The sequence below is a fragment of the Pangasianodon hypophthalmus genome, chromosome 3, assembly GCF_027358585.1.
Source record: "Pangasianodon hypophthalmus isolate fPanHyp1 chromosome 3, fPanHyp1.pri, whole genome shotgun sequence".
NCBI classification, from domain to species: Eukaryota; Metazoa; Chordata; class Actinopteri; order Siluriformes; family Pangasiidae; genus Pangasianodon; species Pangasianodon hypophthalmus.
This window is the reverse complement of record NC_069712.1, coordinates 9,525,634-9,545,439: the sequence shown is the minus strand read 5'-3', so window position 1 is coordinate 9,545,439 and position 19,806 is coordinate 9,525,634. Positions and strand designations below refer to the sequence as shown.

The 19,806-nt window shown below is 36.6% G+C and overlaps 1 protein-coding gene across 1 annotated transcript; it reads left to right on the top strand.

Annotated features, from left to right (window-relative positions):
- The first annotated feature begins 11,329 nt into the window (after positions 1 to 11,329).
- sf3b5 (splicing factor 3b, subunit 5) lies at positions 11,330 to 15,283 on the top strand. The gene is made up of 2 exons (XM_026933661.3): positions 11,330 to 11,472; positions 14,798 to 15,283. Exon 2 carries the CDS (start codon positions 14,826 to 14,828, stop codon positions 15,084 to 15,086), a length of 261 nt encoding a protein of 86 aa, XP_026789462.1. The 5' UTR covers positions 11,330 to 11,472; positions 14,798 to 14,825; the 3' UTR covers positions 15,087 to 15,283.
- The last annotated feature ends 4,523 nt before the right edge of the window (positions 15,284 to 19,806 follow it).

Genomic DNA, 19,806 nt, shown 5'->3' with positions numbered 1-19,806 from the left:
CATGTTGTGTAAATCAAATGGTACAAACCCCCAACAAATCCATTTTGATTCCAGGTTTTAATACAACAAAACAGGAAAAACACCAAGGGGGTGAATACTTTCACAAGGCACTGTAACTAGCAGATTATTACAGGTTAAGATTAAGTACCCACAAACCAAACTATCACATTCAAATATACTCACTTACTCATTGTTAAGTAATTAATCTATCATAGAACCTAATGCTTAGCCAGTACTTGACTAATATATCAATTACAGTATATGAGTAATCATGGTTTTCATGGTTTTATTAACAACAAAATAAAATATTAACATGTGACTCTTAATGTAAGGTGTTACCAAGATCTTCTCTAAAAAAATCACTGAAAATGTATCTTTTATAAAATCTGGAAGGATATAGTGATGAATTCTAAGCTACAACACAGACAAAATTCTGTATCATTCTCAATGTTTGCAAAATATTACAATATTGGCGTGGGATCTGAGAATTCACTGTTGGTCTGTACTACTGCCTTTTTTTTAAAGGAGAGATCAGTGCTAACAATTTCCCCCTTATTACATTTTTTTTACTTTGAAGTCTAAAGTTATTGTATTACTGCTTGGGAAAATTACACTTCCATACATCACTGTTATCATGGTTATAATTGCATTTGCATATTGGTCCATTTTTCCTTTTTTTCATTCTTAGTTTATGCTTCTATATGTTGTTAATAGTTAATAGTAAAAAAAAAAAAACACAAAACAGAGCTGAAAATTTGAGTTAGCCTTAGATATGAGTTAGTATTGAGCATGAAGGAGGACTCAGCATTTCTAATTTACTTGTTCATATACCTTCTGAATTCTGAAAAAAAATGATGAGGGTAGACGAATAGTAATTTCTGAGCCTTTTCCTGTTGTCTAGTAAATTTTTGTGAAACACCTTGCACTTAAGTTTTTTAATATAGAAAAAATATGGATTTTAATACAAGATTTTGGTGACTTCAGTGAGGTTAGATTGTTAGATAGGTTCAGAATGCACATTTTCTGGTAACACAAGGTCCACAAATATGCATATATTTATACTCAAATAAATGCTTTCATAATGATGAATTAATATGTGCACTAATCCACTAAGCACATCAGGAAATAATCAAATGTATACATTATCAGCCTCTGAGTCATGTATGAACAGCAATAAATAATGGTCATGGTTAAGTATTAACATCTTGTTCCCAGAATTTGCACCGTTATCGTTTAGGAATGTGTCAAAAACACATCACAGGGATCTTCTTGATTTTTGCTCCAAAATATCTGTTGGAAGGTTCATAGAAATGGGAAATGAGAGTGAATTATGTGCTGTGAGAGAAACACTACATGATTGCAAAGTGCAAAGCAGGAGCATAAGACAGGTGACTCAGCATCCAGTGGCCTAGTCACTGTGTAAATGAGTTAATACAATATTCATCCACGCATATCAAATCTTGAACAGTCGTCTGCAGTCGGATGATTCACAAAAGAACTTCTCTGGCTTTTTCATGGAATGTCTTGTGAGCAGAAATGCACTTTACAAATGGAATGAAGCCGTTTCATTTATCACTGAGCCACTTGTATTGAGACATCTACTTGTCTCATGTTTGTGGTTCACAGAGACTCGTTGTAAGCAGAAGGCAGAGCCATGGCAGCTGTGAGGCATTATTACCAGCCTGCTCATCTCTTGATTTCATACTTCAGCTAAAAGTAGAGAGGGTGCTCATTTGATTTTTATTACTTTGAAATCTAATAATTTCAGCCATTTGATGCCATCTAATGCCATTTCAGCTGTTGTTTTATTGCGGCACTTCTTGAATGCAACCATTCTTCAGATCCAGAGCAAATAAACAAAAGAGAAGGTTTGGGCTCATAACCCCAGGCCACAATAAAGAGACACTTCAGATTATTTTAATGTTGGCTCGTATGAATCTAATCTCCCCTACAGAAAAATCACATGAATGATTTTTCACATATGATGTTTTTTCTATGTTTCACACATTTTTCACGTGTATTTACTACATGCAAAGCACTGTACGCTGTTGTATTTTTTCACATGATTTTTCTCACATTACAGTTATTTTTCACATGTAGGGCACGTGGTTTTATTTTTCATATATTATTCACATGATGTCATCACAATTTCCTGGCATAACATAATGAAATGCATCTTCTTGTGTTCTTCATGTGTCATATTAATCAAATGTGAAAAATATATGATGATGTGAAATGTATGTGATTTTACCATAAGAAATAAAGACATTTATATAGCTGCATTTATTAGCCGGCTGCCCTGTAATGTTATCAAAAGAAGACTGTTAAAAAAGTCTGATTTGGCAACACAATCCCATCATAATGTCCCATAATACTAATTTACAATAAAATACAGGTTAATGCTTTACATTAAGGTTCCCTTGAGTAACATTATTTACTGCATTTCTTAGCATTGCCAAACCAGCATTACTAAACCATAAGTAATGTCAACAAAGTAGAAAGTAGGTTAACACGTATTAATTCATTTTGGTTTAAATGATAATGAAACACACTTGGACTGACTAATGGTTATTCAGTACAACTAAGTCCATATAAATGAGAAAAACTAAGTCCATATAAATGAGAAAAATTACAATACAGCATGTTAGTAAATGTTGATAACTTCCTGAACTGTGGTCTCCAGGTGTAAATACTGGAACTTGCTTCAACCTCTGTTCTGAATTTTGCCAATTAACAACTGCAAACACATTAAGGTGTTGTTCATATTGATTATTGTGGGCTTCGTTTTACTTACTGATGGGATGAGCATTGGTTAATGCTGGTATTTGATTAATTTGGTTTATTATTGAAAAAACAAATGAATACAAGTGTAATGGTAATTATGGTGTATTAATGCTGAAGTTCATGGCTTGGTCACGTTAATAATATCAGTTAAGAGGAACTTAATGTAAAGCGTTACCAATTACAGCAATATTGTTATGCATTACTGCAAATTTGCCTTTTCCAGAAAAATTGTAGGATTGATTTTGAACTGTTTTTGCTTCATTTGCATTGATTCCCAGGCTGACATGGTTTGATATGATGTATAGTAAAGCCTAATTATATAGGCAAGATTAACAACTTTATGATGCATCTTACTGAAGAGTTTGTATATGTTTTAAACTAGCTTGAGGATTATTTGTTACTTCGGATATATTTTGTATGCTAATACTAGCTGAATTTTAATTCAGTGAAGTGTTAGATGAAGCAAATGTTTTAAAGCTAAGCTAGATAATCTGTTAAGCAATTTACAGAAACTTTCACAAAAATGTAATACAGATGCTTATGTTTTGTATTTTTCAATAGCCTAATGTAACTTAGCCCATGTAACTAAAGACATGCTATGCATTTGTCTTTAGTTAGTGCACACTTCTAGATTGAGAACTACTAATTATTTGTACATTATAGCTTGTAAGCAACTAAAATTGTGCATTTACAATAATAACTACAATAATAAAAATTCTTTCTTGGAAAGCCTGTGCCATTGTGAAGTGACTGATAGCTCTGGATCACAATGACGACACACATTATAGGTTATAGTGTTACACAACCACATTATAGCCATTAAAAAAGAGCTCTGTGGAAGCTTTTAGATGCAGCCCCATGCCACTGAGATCTACAGTGCCTGAGAAAGAGGTCACGGAAATCTGGCATTTTAGCTGACTTAGGAGCTCAATTTTTCACTTAAAATGTCACCTCACGAAATCATTATATTTTAATAGATAATTTTCCTCAGGTTGGAGACTTTGTTTATTCAATCAGATTTTTAAAAGAATGTATAGAGAATTTATTTTGGGGAGTACTACAGGTGAACCTGTAGCAATTTTTGATTTATTTAGTTTTATACAGACAAAAATTCACATTGTTTTTTGTTGTTAGAATGTTTGCATAAATAAAAAGGAATCTTTTTAGTCGTAATTTTCCTTCATTCAAAATATTCTGAGAATCGAATTGAATCAAATAATTAAGCCAGAATCATGAATTGTATCATTACACCCCTAGCAAGAATGACTGACAGGTTCTTTATTCAGGTATTGGCAATCATCATGGTCAGTATCCATGGCAGTATTCAGAATGCAAGGAGACTTGGGTAATGCAGTTAAATTCTAGGCTGTGCTGGAAATGTTAATTACTGTTCCCTACACTGGAAAATCAAGAGCACTACACAGAACTCTATTTACTGAAGTAAACATTTTCTTACACAAGAATAATATTATACAAATATGTACAATGTTAGTTAACTCAATATCCACACTATAATTTGTCCTGTATCAAATGCAAAAAGAAAAAGTAAGTGAGCTGACTATGAACTGAACACAGAACTATAGAAATGATTTCACAAAACAATTAATCTGAAGTTTGAAGGAGAGCTCTCATTTTACTTCTCTGATTTCCTAAGTGAAAGTGCTCACAAAGCAAACCTAACAAACACACTATGAATTATGGGTGCTTCATGGTCACTAAGGTATGTTACATACTGCAGTATTTTGTAAGTTTGAAAGAGTGCATTGTTTATTCTACTCTGTGTTTCAGACACCACTACAAAATATGATGAATGCTCTAGGGAACACAGAGCTTCACACACAGCTGAGAAAGATGGAAAAGCTCTGCTTGATTTTCCTGAGTGCATTCAAACGATTGGTACGTCCTTACTGATGGCAGTCTTCGATTTTTTTCTGCATCACAGGCTGAAGGATGTAAGATTGAGGAGGTATGGACGCATCAGTTGGAGTACTGGGACTCCTCTGCCAGGCATGTAATTAAAGAAACTGGGCTTGTGATGTCCACTGTGAGGTAAACATTTAAAGACAAATGAACATGTGATTTCCAGTGTTAAATGAAATTCTTTCAGGTTATAATTACAGATAAATTTATCATTAAAATACCAAGTCTTTAATACTGTACCACCAGTGCATTTTTTCTTCACCCTTGATGTTCTGCAGAAATTGTGTGTGTGTGTGTGTGTGTGTGTGTGTGCATGTGTGTGCATAAGAGTTTAATGATTTAGTCAGGAATGTCGTGAAATTTTTGGGTAACTTCCTGAAAATCATTTCCAAGCAATTAAAACAGATGCATTGTATTGTAAACATGTGAACATGAGATTAATTATTTGTTCTCAAAGTTGCAGGCAGTCAGAAAAAGCATCTGTGATGATTAGCTAATCTACAGATTTATACTGATGTGCTCATGCTTTATGATATATTTTCCACAGTACATAATCTATCACATTCACAGGGACTTGAATGGCAGATGCACGACATAATCTATGGCTAATAATAAATAGATTAAACAAAACATGTTATTGAACATGTTTTTTTTATCTATTTATTATTATCCATAGATTTAAAAAAACATGTTCAATAACATGTTTTTTGTTAAATCTATTTATTATTAGCCATAGATCGAAAAAAAAAAACGTTATTGAACAAAGAAAAATGTATAATCATTGACACAGTTCGAAAAGTATTCAACCCCCATCAGTTTTCTGCTCTTTATTGTGTTATAGATTTAATGTAAAACATATTAATTTACTTTGTTGGACATCAGTCTTCATATCACCCATAATGATGAAGTGAAAATTTTTGCACATTTCTTTAAAATAAAAAACGGACATCTTTCATTTAGATAAGTATTCAGACCCTTTATTCAGTACTTGCTAGATATACCTTTGGCAGCAGTTTGAGTCTATTTAAGACTCAATGTAGATGGATTTGGGCAGTTTCTCCCATTCCTCCTGGCAGATCCTCTCAAGCTCAATCAGAATGGATGGACAGCATCTGTGAACTGCATTTTCAGGTCTCACCACAGAACATTCACAGACTTGTCCAGAAGCCACTTGAACATTGTTTTGGCTGTATGCTTTGGGTTGTTTTTGTGCTGAAAGGTGAACCTTCACACTGGTCTAAGGTTGTCAATCTGGAGCAGGTTTATCTCAAGGACTTCTCTGTATTTGACTGCATTCCTCCATCCCTGAATTCCTTCCCTCATCCCTGTCATAGCATGATACTTCCACCACCATGCTTCACAGTATGGCTAGCATTAGACAGTTTATGAGCAGTGCCTAGTATCATTAGACCTGTGAATCTTAGGGGACCTTTAAGTGCCTTCCAGATACATTTTACTCTCTTTGGGATGTTCAGGTGGTAATCAAACCATCACACACACACCTTTATTGATTATAACAGCATACCCTTTTTTTTTTTAATTTTATACTCATTACAGGATATTCTCGCTATTCTCTAGCTTGGTGTTGTATTGAGAGCAGCAGTGCAGTGAGGATGGTAGATTTCCACACACTCTTTTAAAACTTTAAAAGTTGTGAGCAAGCTAAAAAAAAAAAACCCTATGTTAAAGGAGTGGGGATATCCTTCTTGTTTTCACATCTACCCTTGAATATCTGGCTTCTAAATGATGGGTGTTCTGCTATTTGGTGTCAGTAATGTTGTACAATCACCCTTAAAACACAGTGTGTCACAGCAGTAGCACACATACAAACTGAGCTGCTAATGGACCAGCTGCAGCTATGGCACAAAAACAAACCATTTCCATAAACAATACCAGAAACTTTCCTGTGCATGCAAGCTGCTTTTCATGTAGGGAGTCAGTGAAATCACTTCTTATTGGAGAATAACCTATAACGGTAAACAAGGTCACACATATAGGGAATAAAAGCCAAGAATTACTGTGAGGGTGACATTTTTTGAAAAAGACATATCATATATTTTTACTACATGGGTTCACTGAAGTAAAATAAATATTAAAAATGTATGTATTATATAACTTTCCAGTCAAAGAAACAGTGAAAATACAGCAAGACTACAGCTGCAAAATGTATTGTGAGCAAAATACTGACCATAAAGTTTAATTAAATTTAATTATATAAGCTAATTGTCATTGACTGAATTTTAATTTCTTCATAATCACTGTGTTGACAGGAGTCTGGTAGTACTCAACATTTTTTCCCTTTTTTTGAAGAGCAGGTCTAATAGAGCCAATCACATAGTACTTATAAAGAAACCACATTATGAAGACAATAAAGGTAAAATTAGTGATTTTTAGATGAGGCTAGATGATGCTAGGCCTCCTGTCAGTCATTCTGCAGATACTCCCCAAAGCCCCTTCACTCCACTCATATCAGGCTGTTCGGAGAGAAACAATATGGCAGAAACCAGTAGCTCAGCTAGATACATTTGCTGTGAGCAATGCTTCCTATAAACTTGCACTGCTTCCTATAAACTTAACAACAATAAAAATGCAATGAACCCAGAATAAACATTGGCTGCGTTTTTCGAAGATGGAGTATATTATTACTGGATGAATCTGGACATGGAATTAACATCTTTGCTCCTGTTATCCCTGATATAAATGTGAAGAAATATTTCCAAGAAAGTAATCTGACTTCAATATTGCTGATCCTGCCTTCAAGAGTTTTATATTCAGTGCAGACACTGGTCACGCTTCTTCCATTAATTAGGAGATACATAAAACCAGATTTCCCACTGGGGGATCAATAAAGTACATCAATCTATATTTCCCAAGTGGATTAAAGTCTATGCTCGCCCTCACTCCCTGAGACAAGCAGGCCTTCATACAATGCAATTAATCGCCACTGTTCTCCCCCGCTCATATGTTTATATGCTTAGCACTCCAATCATTAAGAGCAGGGAACAGACGCAGTAATGACCGAGCTCTTTAATATCACTGACAGGAATACAGCAGTGCAGAGGGGAAGCTTTCGCTAAATGAGATAGTCAAAGATGTAAAATGTGTGTTGAATATCACTGCGGCAAATGGAAATCTTACCTACCTCCATGCTCTTCTTACCGTTTCTGTACAAACTAGTCCCCTAAGTAATATATTGTAGTTGCACAGTGTAGCCTTAGAGAAAGTGGATCCTGTTTCTGATGCTAATCAGCCTTTACAGCTTATTTTATGTCCCCCTAATATACAATCATTGAGGGCTGGAAGGAAGCATATGCAGAACTCCCAACCTCCTCTATATTCCTGAATTATCTGAGACCATAAAAGACAATTACAAGCCTTGCTACTTCAGCAGGCGAGACGTGTATGGACCATTTAGCGTACAACCATCTTCTTTCTCTTGTTTGTTGAAAAGACTCAGGCTTTTTATATTTAGAGGAAGAAAAGACAGTGCTCCTTTTAAGATGAGTAGGTGAGCTTCATTTATGATATTATAATCGTGTTCTCGTTTTAGCAGAAATCGCCAAATGAATCTATGAGAATCATGGTTTGTGCTCGGCTAGGGTTTACTGTTTACTCCAGGGGTGACACTGAGGAAGATGATTCTATTCTGTTGTGGATATGAAGTGGATTATTTCATTTCCTCTAAATTACATTAATGAGCCAGGGACATCATTAAGATGAGTAACATATCCTGAAAATTGTACCTTTTGTAGACCCTTACTCTCTCTCTCTCACTCTCTCTCTCTCCCTCTCAGTGAAAGTTTCCCAGTTGTTAATGTTAATATAACGTGTCATTTTTTTCTAATGGCAAATTAAATAAATAATTAGTTTTATGAGAGGCACTTAAATTATGTGCTGTGCAAATAAACAAGCTTTGTCACTAGAAGCACTAGAAGAATGAATGCTGGAATAGGTATAAAACAGGCATCACATCAGGGTGGAAATCAGATTCACTTTCAAGCAGCACGCCCCCGGATCCAAAGCAAACTCGATGAACTGAAACCGCTACGTCTAATGGATGAACACAGTGGGCTCATCATGCTGAAGCTCATCTGAGAGACTGCTGGTGTCTGTAGACAGCTCACATGCTTCATTGGACTTGTTTACAGCCTTTTGAATGATGATGCAGCAAAAACATGCCTCACCGAATCTGCAGTGGGCTTTCTATTCCCAGGCTTCCTTGACTGAAAAGGAACTTGATCAAAAATGTGTTCAATGTTACAAAATGCACATGGACAAAATCCAGATCTACCTATCTATCTTGATTTAAATGACAGAATATGATGTGAATAACCAAACAGTTTGAAATATTGTAGGACAACATACCAGCTGTAAACAGAGGTAGTTACATGTAGTGAAAATGCTGAGCACGTTTGGACAGTGTGTGCCTACAGCAAAACCACATGGTCTGAATTCTGCTGGCTGCTAAACAAAATAAATAAACGAATATGCATATACAGATTTTCACCCTAAGCTAGGATTTCAAATTATTGTACAACATGGACTGATCATGTATTATAGCAAATATATCAGCTTGTTGTACATACAAAACTAACAAACAACTAAATGGGTTGTGTGGTGGGTAGTGTTGCTGCTTCACAACTGCAGATTTCCCGGTTCGATCCTGAACACGGGTTACTGTTTGTGTGCATGTTCTTCCCATGTATGCATGGGTTTCCTCTGGGTTCTCTGGTTTCTTCCCACCCCCAAAAAAACTTGCCAGTGGGTGGATTGCCTACACTAAATTGCCCCTAGGTGTGAATGAATGTGTAGATGTGTGGATATAGTGCCATGTGATGGACTGGCTTTCCAATCCAGTTTGTATTCCTGCCTTTTGTCCAGTGTTCCCAGGATAGACTGGGGATCCACTGCAACCCTGACCAGCATAAAGCATTAACTTAAGATGAATGAAAGTTAGCTGGATTACTGAGCTAAATTTTGTTGCCTGTGCAAAGACAATGAATGAATCTTTATATATACACACACATACACACACATATAGCCAGGTCAATCACAAGTATTTAGACAATGACACAATTTTCGTAATTTTGTCTCTGTACATCGTTACAATGGATTTGAAATGAAGCAATCAAGATATGACTGAAGTGTAGACTTTCCGCTTTAATTCAAGAGGTTTAAAAAAAAAAATTGTATTAACCGTTTAGGAATTACGGCCATTTTTTACATAGTCCCTCCATTTTCACAAGCTCAAAAGTAATTGGACAAACTAACACAATCATAAATATTAGGATTATTTTTAATACTTGAATGCAGCTCCTTTGTAGTCAATGACTGCCTGAAGTCTGGAACCCATGGACATCTTCAAATGCTGAGTTTCCTTCCTTGAGGTGCTTTGCCAGGCCTTTACTGCAGCTGCCTTCAGTTGCTGCTTGTTTGTGGGTCTTTCTGCCTTCAGTTTTGTCTTCAGTAAGTGAAAAGCAGCTCAATTGGTTTGTCTAATTCTGCCATTTAAGATCATTCCATTTCTTTGCCTTAAGAAGCTCTTGGGTTGCTTTTGTGGTATGTTTTGCATCATGACACTCAGTCATTTTGAGTGGTACCAGTTGTTTGCATCTTGAGGTCAGCCATCTGTATTTACATTCATAAAAGTGTCTCTTGATTGTAGACTTTGACAATGGTACACCTACCACCTCCAGAGTGTTCTTGACTTGGCTAGATGTTGTGAAGGGGTTTTTCTTCAACAAGGAAAGTATTCTGCGATCATCCACTTTAGTTGCTTACCTGGTCTTCCAGGCCTTTCAGTGTTGCTGACCTCACCAGTGCATTCCTTCTTTTTAAGAATAAATCGTTGATTTGGCCACTCCTAAAGTTTCTGCTATCTCCCTGATAGGTCTATTTTGTTTTTTAACCCTAATGATGGCCTCCTTCACTTGCATTAACATCTTTTTGCACCACACAGTGAGAGTTCCCATGGACAACTACCAAATGCAAATGCAAATCCAGACCTTTTATCTCCTTAATTTGTCAAGAAATAATGAGGAAACATGAAACTGCTTATCAGACAATTTTCCAATTACTTTTGAAATTGGAGGAACTATGTAAAAAAAAAAAAAAAAGAAAGAAAAATGGCCGTATTTCCTAAATGGTTAATGCTATATGTTTGTTTACCCTTGAAATAAAGCTGAAAGTCTACACGTCAGTCACATCTTGATTGCTTCATTTCAAATCCATTGTGGTGGTGTACAGAGACAAAACTACAAAAATTGTGTCACTGTCCAAATACTTATGTACCTGAAGGTATATACTATATAGTCTATATATAAAATATACACACAGTGCATACATCTGGTTACTACAAAATGTATGTGAAGCCCAGTGAGTACTTTATTGCACATTACACATGACTTTCTAACAAGACACATTTCTCTGTAAATCAATAAATAAGGTATATTTGGCTGCTTAATTAATTATTTATTATATCATAAGTTTCTTTTTTGGAACAAAATGGTAGAGGTATTTATAGAGAGGACTCTGGCTTAAACCCAGACTCTGCATGCTCTTATAACATACTATTTATTACGTTAATAAGGTTTTACACCAGAGCCTCGTCCACAACAAAGCGGAACCCTGTTTTATTCAAGCTTCCCACCCGGACACCATTTGGAGAGGTTACTTCCGCTTTACGTTGCGTCCATCTGCTTTCTTAGCTTCGGCACTTTCCGAAGAGGATCAGAATTATTTTTTGGACCAAAAAAAGTCTGAAATAAGGTACTGTGCTCATAGACGAATCTTGCTCTTAAAAGTTATTTAATAGTATTCAGTATTAAAGAATTAATGAATAGTCGGGTTGTTTATGATGTGAAGCTAGCTAACAAATTAGCAACCGAAGAAACAAAACAGGCAACTTTAGCTCAAGCTAATAACTAGCTTATTGTGTGTAACTAGCCAGCATATCATGTGTAACTCAGTCATATTTGAACATGTTTTGATACTTAGGTTTTTTTTTCCCCAGAACGTGATGGCTTCAAATGTTGAATAAGTTAGCTAGCCGTGTAGCGTATTAACCCCAGTGTTAATGTGCTATCTCTCAGAATTAGCTTAAAGCCCATATAAGCATTTCTGTCTCTGATGCACTCTTACTAGCACCTCATACACGACCATGTCACTGTTGTGCAGAGAAGGTACACATTTAAACATATTTGTGAATAAATGAAGTTTCTGATCAGTGATGGTCTTGTGGTAGATCATTACAGTAATGGACAGAGTAGAGGAGGATGGAGAAATTGTGCATACTAACAGATGTCAGTAACTGTGCAGCTACACTGCAGGTGTATCTGTTAAAAATGTGAGATTGACAGCTGTGTCACAGGAGAAGTAATTGTAGATAACTGATAATCTCAAAAGTTGAGCAAAGTGTACACAGCTTGTAGAGAAATGGGAGGTTTCATGTGAAAGACCATCATCATCATCTGTGCAAGCAAAGTGCTGCTGAGGCTGAGAGAGGTGAAACTAGTCAATATTCAAAATGGCTGATGTTAGTGTTTGTTGAAATATTCATTCCATTCTATTCCAAGACTGTAGATGAGTCTTTCTCATTGTGACCTCACTTCATTGCTGCCATCACAACTAGCAATGCAATCAGAGATGCAGTTGAAGTGTCTCACCACTGAAAAGAAGAAATCCTGATTGTACAATTCTGATAGTACAAAGTGCTCGACAAAATGATCAGCCAGGTTTCTCCAGCATACAGCTGATTACAAACAGCTCCTGTGGTGATGCATGAGGAGTGATGAGTACTGAAACCTGATCCTTTAAGGCCTGTGATTTTAGTGGAATCTTGAATGGACACAGTGCTACAGTCTTGTCTCGTGCGTAAGAGATGAGTGGATGTTGCTTAAAAGGAAAGCAGTCTCAGGGCCATCCTGAAGAGTTTTACATTTTAAGCATTTGTTTTTAGGTTAGTGTATCCATGCATAATAATGATAGTAATGATAATAATAATAATAATAATAAACTTTATTTTATAAAGTGCCTTTAAAAGCAGCTTCTCAAAGCACTGAACACAATATAAACAATACAATAAAAACAATACAAAATCAACAAGCAAATGCAAGTTTAAAAAAATATGTCTTAAGTTGAACTTCAAAAATATCGGAATTCTGAACTTCAGTAAGTTCAAGAGGCAGAGAATTCTAAAGGACAGGAGCATAGAAAGAGAAAGCCCTATCACCCATAGATCTTAGACATGTTTGAGGAACAACCAGCAAGTTTGACTGAGAGGAGCGCAATCTACGATTAGGAGTGTACAGATGTAACAATTCTGCAAGGTAATGTGGTGCCAGGCCATGCAATGCTTTAAAAGTAAGCATCATAATTTTAAAATCAACTCTAAACCTGACCGGGAGCCAATGCATGGATTCTAACACTGGAGTAGTATGACTGCCAAACCTAGTCCCACTTAAAATCCTGGCAGCTGAATTTTGCACATATTACAACTTATTGAGTGTAGATTTAGAAACTCCGGCTAAAAGGGCGTTACTATAGTCTAACTGTGAGACAACAAAGGAATTTATCAGCATTTCCTCGACTGTAAAATTTAACATATGATGCAATCTTGCGATATTTCTGAGGTGGAAAAAAGAGGTTTTAACAGTACTCTGGACAAAAGAATCAAAAGACAGATTTGCATCAAACATAACTCCAAGGTTCCTCACTCGACCCCGGATTTCCAAAACAGAGCCATCAAGAGTCAGGGACAGAGAACCAACTTTAGAAATTTGATGACGGGAACCAATGAGCATAACTTCAGACTTGCATGTACGCTATGTACCTATATAAAAGTTTGTGGACACCTGAACACCACAGTCACTGTTGCCGCAATCAAGATTCCAATATATTACTTATAACAAAAACTTGAATGTTACAGGAAAATGTTTGTATGGCAGTAAAGAAAGCAACATATTACATGATACACCACTTTTCAGACAAAAAACATAATGAAGTCTGTCTGGTTTTATCTGCAATACCTAACGTGTATGACAGTCAGAGTCTCCAGAAGAACTTTGGCTGGTTCTGCAAGACGCTCAGAAAAACATACCAACTAATTTCCTTATAAAATTGCACAAAGTGTACCTGAGGTGACGGCTGCATTTTTAAACAGCAAAGCGTTGTTACACTTAATATTGACTTTGTTTCGTTTATTACTGTTTACTGCTTTTAATAGTGGATTTTTTATGTACAAATGTTTAATTTCATTATTTCTGAAGGCATCTTTTCTTTATAGCATGTTGTTGCATGTGTCTAAGACTTTTTAAGCACCATTTCTTGTCAGTGTTATTAGAACATGAAGCCTGTGAGGCATGTGTTAGTGAAGCAAGTATTAAACATGATTCATCAGCATGTTAACTGCTTTTCAATTGCCTTGCTTGTGTTCTAACAAGTTTTAAATGATGACAGTCTGAGAAAATGGATGCTTTTGCCCTGTTGATGAAACACAATGCCATGATGTGTGCAAAGATATTGATTAAGGAAGTAATCATTCAGAGGTTTACATGATTGTTGTTCATTTTATTTAATTATAGCCTGCTGTTTGTTCAGATAGAAATTTCATTTAACTTGGCCACAACTGATTTGTTGACTCACGTGATTTGATTTATGTGTGCACGTGTGGAGCGTGGTGTTCCTATCAGCCTGCTAAATTGACCCACTCCTCTTTTAATGCACTGAATTTTTATTATTTGTATTATTATTATTATTTATTTTTTTTAAAAAGACTTTGTCAACCTGCAGAAGGTCAGATTGTTGTGCATTTGGTTCATTCCACTGAAAGCTGCTATGTGTCCAATTACTAAATGTCAGGTCATTACTTCAATTTTGGTGCTTCAGAGTTACTCATTTTTTCCACTTAGATTTTTCATAGTTTATGAAATTTGTTTTTAAAAATCTGGTACTTTTCAAAAGCTTTCAGCTTTGAAGCTTACCAATTTAACAAGGAGGTGCACAATTTTCCCACGAGCCTTTACTTATTGAAAGGATTTGCAGGAGTAAACTCAAATGACTTCATCCATTTTTTCTTTTCTTTCCTCCTCCTCAGTTTCTTCACACCTGATCTGTAAGCAAAGATGACGGACCGTTACAACATCCACAGCCAGCTGGAGCACCTGCAGTCGAAGTACATTGGCACAGGGCACGCAGACACCACCAAGTGGGAATGGCTGGTGAACCAGCACAGAGACTCGTACTGCTCCTACATGGGCCACTTTGACCTCCTCAATTACTTCTCCATCGCTGAGAATGAGAGCAAGGCTCGTGTGCGCTTTAATCTCATGGAGAAGATGCTGCAGCCCTGCGGGCCTCCTGCTGACAAACCTGAGGATGCTTAGAATGAAGCATCACTCAGAGAGGACTTTAGTCTATTAAGTTTAGGGGTCAAGTGTGAATGAGATTTTTAAATGATTTTTTTTTCTTTTTTCAAATAAGTGAAATCCCATATTTTTGCCATTTTGTATTTTGTGTGACTCACAACTGTGTCTGAAGAAAATAAAATGGGAGAATGTGTACATTCTCTTCCCTCACCACAGATTCAGTTTAACTCTATTCTGTTCATTGCCGTTAAACATAAAGTTTCTTTGTTGGCCTCACAGTTGTAATATGCAAGATAGACAAAGTGCAGCTAGGTGAGAAAATGCTCACAGAGGAGACACCTAACACTGTTGTACAGAAATTATTTATAGACAATACATGTGAAAATAGAGCTTGTATAGTTTCAGTAAGTGTTTTTGCACATAACATGCATTATACCACAGTGCTACTGAATTCTTGAATCTGATTGGGTTGAATTTTCTTTACCAGCAGCTCTGAGAGAAAGTTGGCAGTAATTCAAATCACAGGTTTATATTAATGCACTCATTCTAATACTTTATCGTTTCTATAGTAACAACTGCTGGATGCGCCACATAATCTATGACTAGTAATAATTGAATATTAACTTTTTTTTAACAAAGTAAAAACTTATAATCATTGATATGATGAAGTTTTCTGTAAGGAGGCGTTTATTTAACATGTATGGAAGGAGTCTCCAGTATCAGCGCTTAGTATCAGTACGTTTTCCACCACGATTTGCACTTTCTGGTTTCTTGATAACGTGACAAGCTGTGTTTTGTTTTTATCTTATTAAGTTCAGGAAAGAAGCTGGTGAGGGAGCAACTGTTCATAGCTGCTAGTCATAACAGGAACTAACTTGTTCCACAGATGTTCCACAACATTAAATGTAGCTGTGAGCTGATAAAATTATGATTTTACAGTGTTCGTTAATAAAAGAAAAACTGCTCTTTGGGAAGTAAAACACTTAGTGGTCTGCTGTTATAGGAAAATAATCAAGTTCAAGGAAGTAACATAACAATACCCTGTAACAGCATATCTTTGTTGTGTTTTATTCTTTACATAATGCATAATTATAATTCTACATCAGAGTGTTTCTCTTCACGTATCTTGTCACCTCTTAGACATAAAAGAAGTCTCAGTTCAGTGCAAAGCATCAGCCTTCTGATCACCTTTGAAATGGTTCAGTGTCTCGCTCAAAGGTTCAGCCCTGATAGGCCAGGACACTGGTGGTGTATTATTCAGGCTGCTGGCTCACTCAAATCAGCCCTTGCATTCCTGAAGTTTTAAAGGAATACTCCAGGGTATTCCATCCTTATCTTTATTTACAACATCTCTTGCTTATGCCTGACTGTACTGAGGAAAACAAATCTGTTTACTCAGAACTCATAATGGAAGCGATACTGCATACTGCAAATACAAATAAACTGTTACAATAAAGGTTTTAGGAAGAGACAGACATGCGAGAATGCCTTACCAAAGCTGTCCTTGGAGACTTCTGTCCAGTTGTACAACAGAGCATTACTTCAATTCAATTTTATTTATTTATATAGTGCTTTTAACATCGATTTTCAGTAAGCACTTTATCCTGGTTTGGGTGATGTTGTTATCCAAGGAATACTGGGCACAAGGAAGGAACACTCCTGGGATGGGATGCCAGTCTACAGTACACTAAAAGGTCATTCCAGTTACTTGTTCTGTCTTGAAGGTTTCTGCTGTGCAATGAGATCCTTGATAATACCTAAAACGAAATGTTCTATAAAAAAAATGTTTTGCATAAATATTTATTCATGGCCTATTCTCAGGTTGACATTTCACCATCTGAATTTTTTCACTTGGTCATTCTTTGCATCTGAAAAAACTTGCACCACTCAGCTCAATGGCTGATGCATGCAAATCCCTTTTTTAACAATAAGCTGATTTCTACTAATGCATTTTTATTTTCCATTCCTGCTGCTATATGCGTAACGAATAAACATGATGGTTGTGCTGTTAAAAATAATCAGCGAAGGGATGGTTTCAGGGGATTGACACAAAGTGGGGTTACTCTTACCCCTCAGACGTTGATTATTTTCCTATAACAGCACACCCTGAAGTGTTTTATTCCTCTTATACCACAGCAATTTATATTATCCATCCATCCTTTTTCTGTACTGCTTATCCTACACAGGGAGCCTTGGGCCTATCCCAGGGGACTCAGGGCACAAGGCAGGGGACACCCTGGACAGGGTGCCCTCCCATCACAGGGCACAATCGCACACATACACACACCCATTCACTCACTACGGACAATTCAGCGATGCCAATCATCTTACAACACATGTCTTTGGACTTGGGGAGGAAACCACCACCCCACCCCCAGCTGTCATTGCTGCTGTTATAGAAAATTAATCGACACCTTCTGGCTAATCAGATTTAAAAATTCAACAGCGATGTGGAATAACAAAAAAATAGCCACCATGTCACCTCAGTGGCTCTACATGCTGCAGTAATATTGTAGTCATGTAGGAGCTTTGGTCTGGCTTCTTGAAAAAGCGTGTGTGGTCACAGATATGGGTGTGTGTGTGTGTGTGTCTTGACTGGGTAAGTCCTCACCAGCTGTCCCCACAGTTTGAGTCGAGATGGTGATCACACGATTCTGCTGTGTCAGACGTAGCATACTGCCGCAAGCTGAGTTGCCTTTTCTTCATTTTCACACTCCCGCTGAGGAACCCATTTTGTTTTTGTGGACTGTGTTAATGTCAGCGTTTGAAAAAATTGAACAAGCTTTTTGAAGAGGATTATTGCTACAGCCGTCCTGCACAATTCTGTGAAAGGAAATATCCACCCTGAATGCCTTGCATATCAATATCTATAATCAGCATGTCATGTTCAGTGGTGAAGATTAATTTTATGATTAAATTCAAATAAAACGGACTTTTTTCATTGACATATTGGTCTCTTTTCTAGCCATTTCTTACAGCTGTGCCAGTGGGAATGCATCTCTACCTAAAGAGATTGATGGAGCAGCATTTTAGTTCTTTACCCCTTTACCAGCTTTCTTACCTCTTGCCAGGCACCAAAGCGTCAACTTTCATGCTAACACTGCTGTTGTTCAGCAACACCATCATGCTCTCATCATCGAGATGAGCCTGCGATAAGTCAGCACAACTGCATCGTATAGCTGCATTGCATTTTAGAACTTCAAGTCCAACGTTGGAGGTTGGATGAGTCCACTACTATTGTGGTGGATTTCTCGTTAATATGACATTGCTGGAAAATGGTGTGTGAAAAGAAGCTTGTACTCTTTGGGGTTTAAGAGCTGTTAGTGAACCCTGATGTCGGAGATCAGTGACATTTGTTCTCCTATTAAACACCATTTTAACTGCTCTAGCAAGGATCCACCTGTGAGGTCAGGGTGCCACTTAACCACTGTCTTCTAGCGGAAATTACAGCACAAATTAGCACCAGCATCACTAACCACAAATATTTCAATATAAACATATATAATGTGTTTTATGATGGACTCCTCCTTTAAGCATCCTGATGATCAGCATGATCAGACTGCAGTCAGGGTTAATGACATGTAAAGTAATGCAGCATGAACAGATGGTTTATGGCAGGTTTCTTAATATTCACATTCCTGAGTGCAATAAACAGCACAATCAGCTGTGTGTCAGTTGTCAAGCTGGTGTTGCCAAGCTAACTGCATTATAAAGACTTTTTCATTAGAACTTTCTCTCAGAATTACTCTCAGGCTGAGGCCATATGGCGATGACTCCAGTTTTAACACACCTCAGTGGCAGTAACCTGAATGACATGCCTATTAGGGCATGATGAGGAAGCACGGCTCATTTAGTAAGCCGTAAAAATCTGTATACTTCCTCTTATAAAGGATCGTTTATTCCACTCATCTATGCGTTGTGTTTTTTCCCCTCTTTTTTTTTTTCAATTTTTACAGTAACTTATGAAATACTCACTCAGTAAATAGAATTTATGTTTCCTCACGCTTTCATGAGCTGCATGGTCTAATGACCAGTATGAGCATTAATTAATTTACCATAAACCTCCTTTTAACATTTCTAATCTAATTCATCTCATTCCTGAACCAGAAAGTGAGTCATATTTAGTTTGTGGTCCATGTTGCCTAATTCTGAAGCCATTTGATGATTACAATATAATTAGATGAGCATTTCATAAACCATAACTTGGCTAGCTTTATAAGCTGAATGCATTAAGCTGAGTGTTTCCTACAATCAGATTAGCTGTTTACTCCATGTGTTTACTCCTTGTAGTTTAACAGCACATCAAACACTTCAGAAGCTTTCTGCATTAAATGACTTGATTTATGACCTGCTCTTACACCTCAGTCTGGTGAAGGTCTTTTGTGCCAGTGACAGGAGTTAGAGGTATAATGGAGAAATGCTGGTTAATGTCATGTCAAGTAAATAGAGGCATATTAAGCCACAGTACAGATGTAACTGAATATGAATGCATATTTGGAATGATCAGATAAAATGTTCTAAACGAATATAAATACAGATATGAATAGGAGGTGCATTATTGTTTTTTGTTTTTTTTTTTCTGTTGTCACTGGTTTGCTCCACTGGCCCAACCTAAACACTGCCCTACTGAGCACCTTACTGAGCACTGAGCAAAATAACACCACATTTCTACCATATTTCTATACAAATTGGGCTGAGATTCACAAAGATATATGCTTTTATTTATAGAGCCACTTTA

Coding starts and splice junctions, on each gene's coding strand:
- sf3b5 (XM_026933661.3), top strand. CDS start 14,826: ATGACGGACCGTTACAACATCCACAGCCAGCTGGAGCACCTGCAGTCG.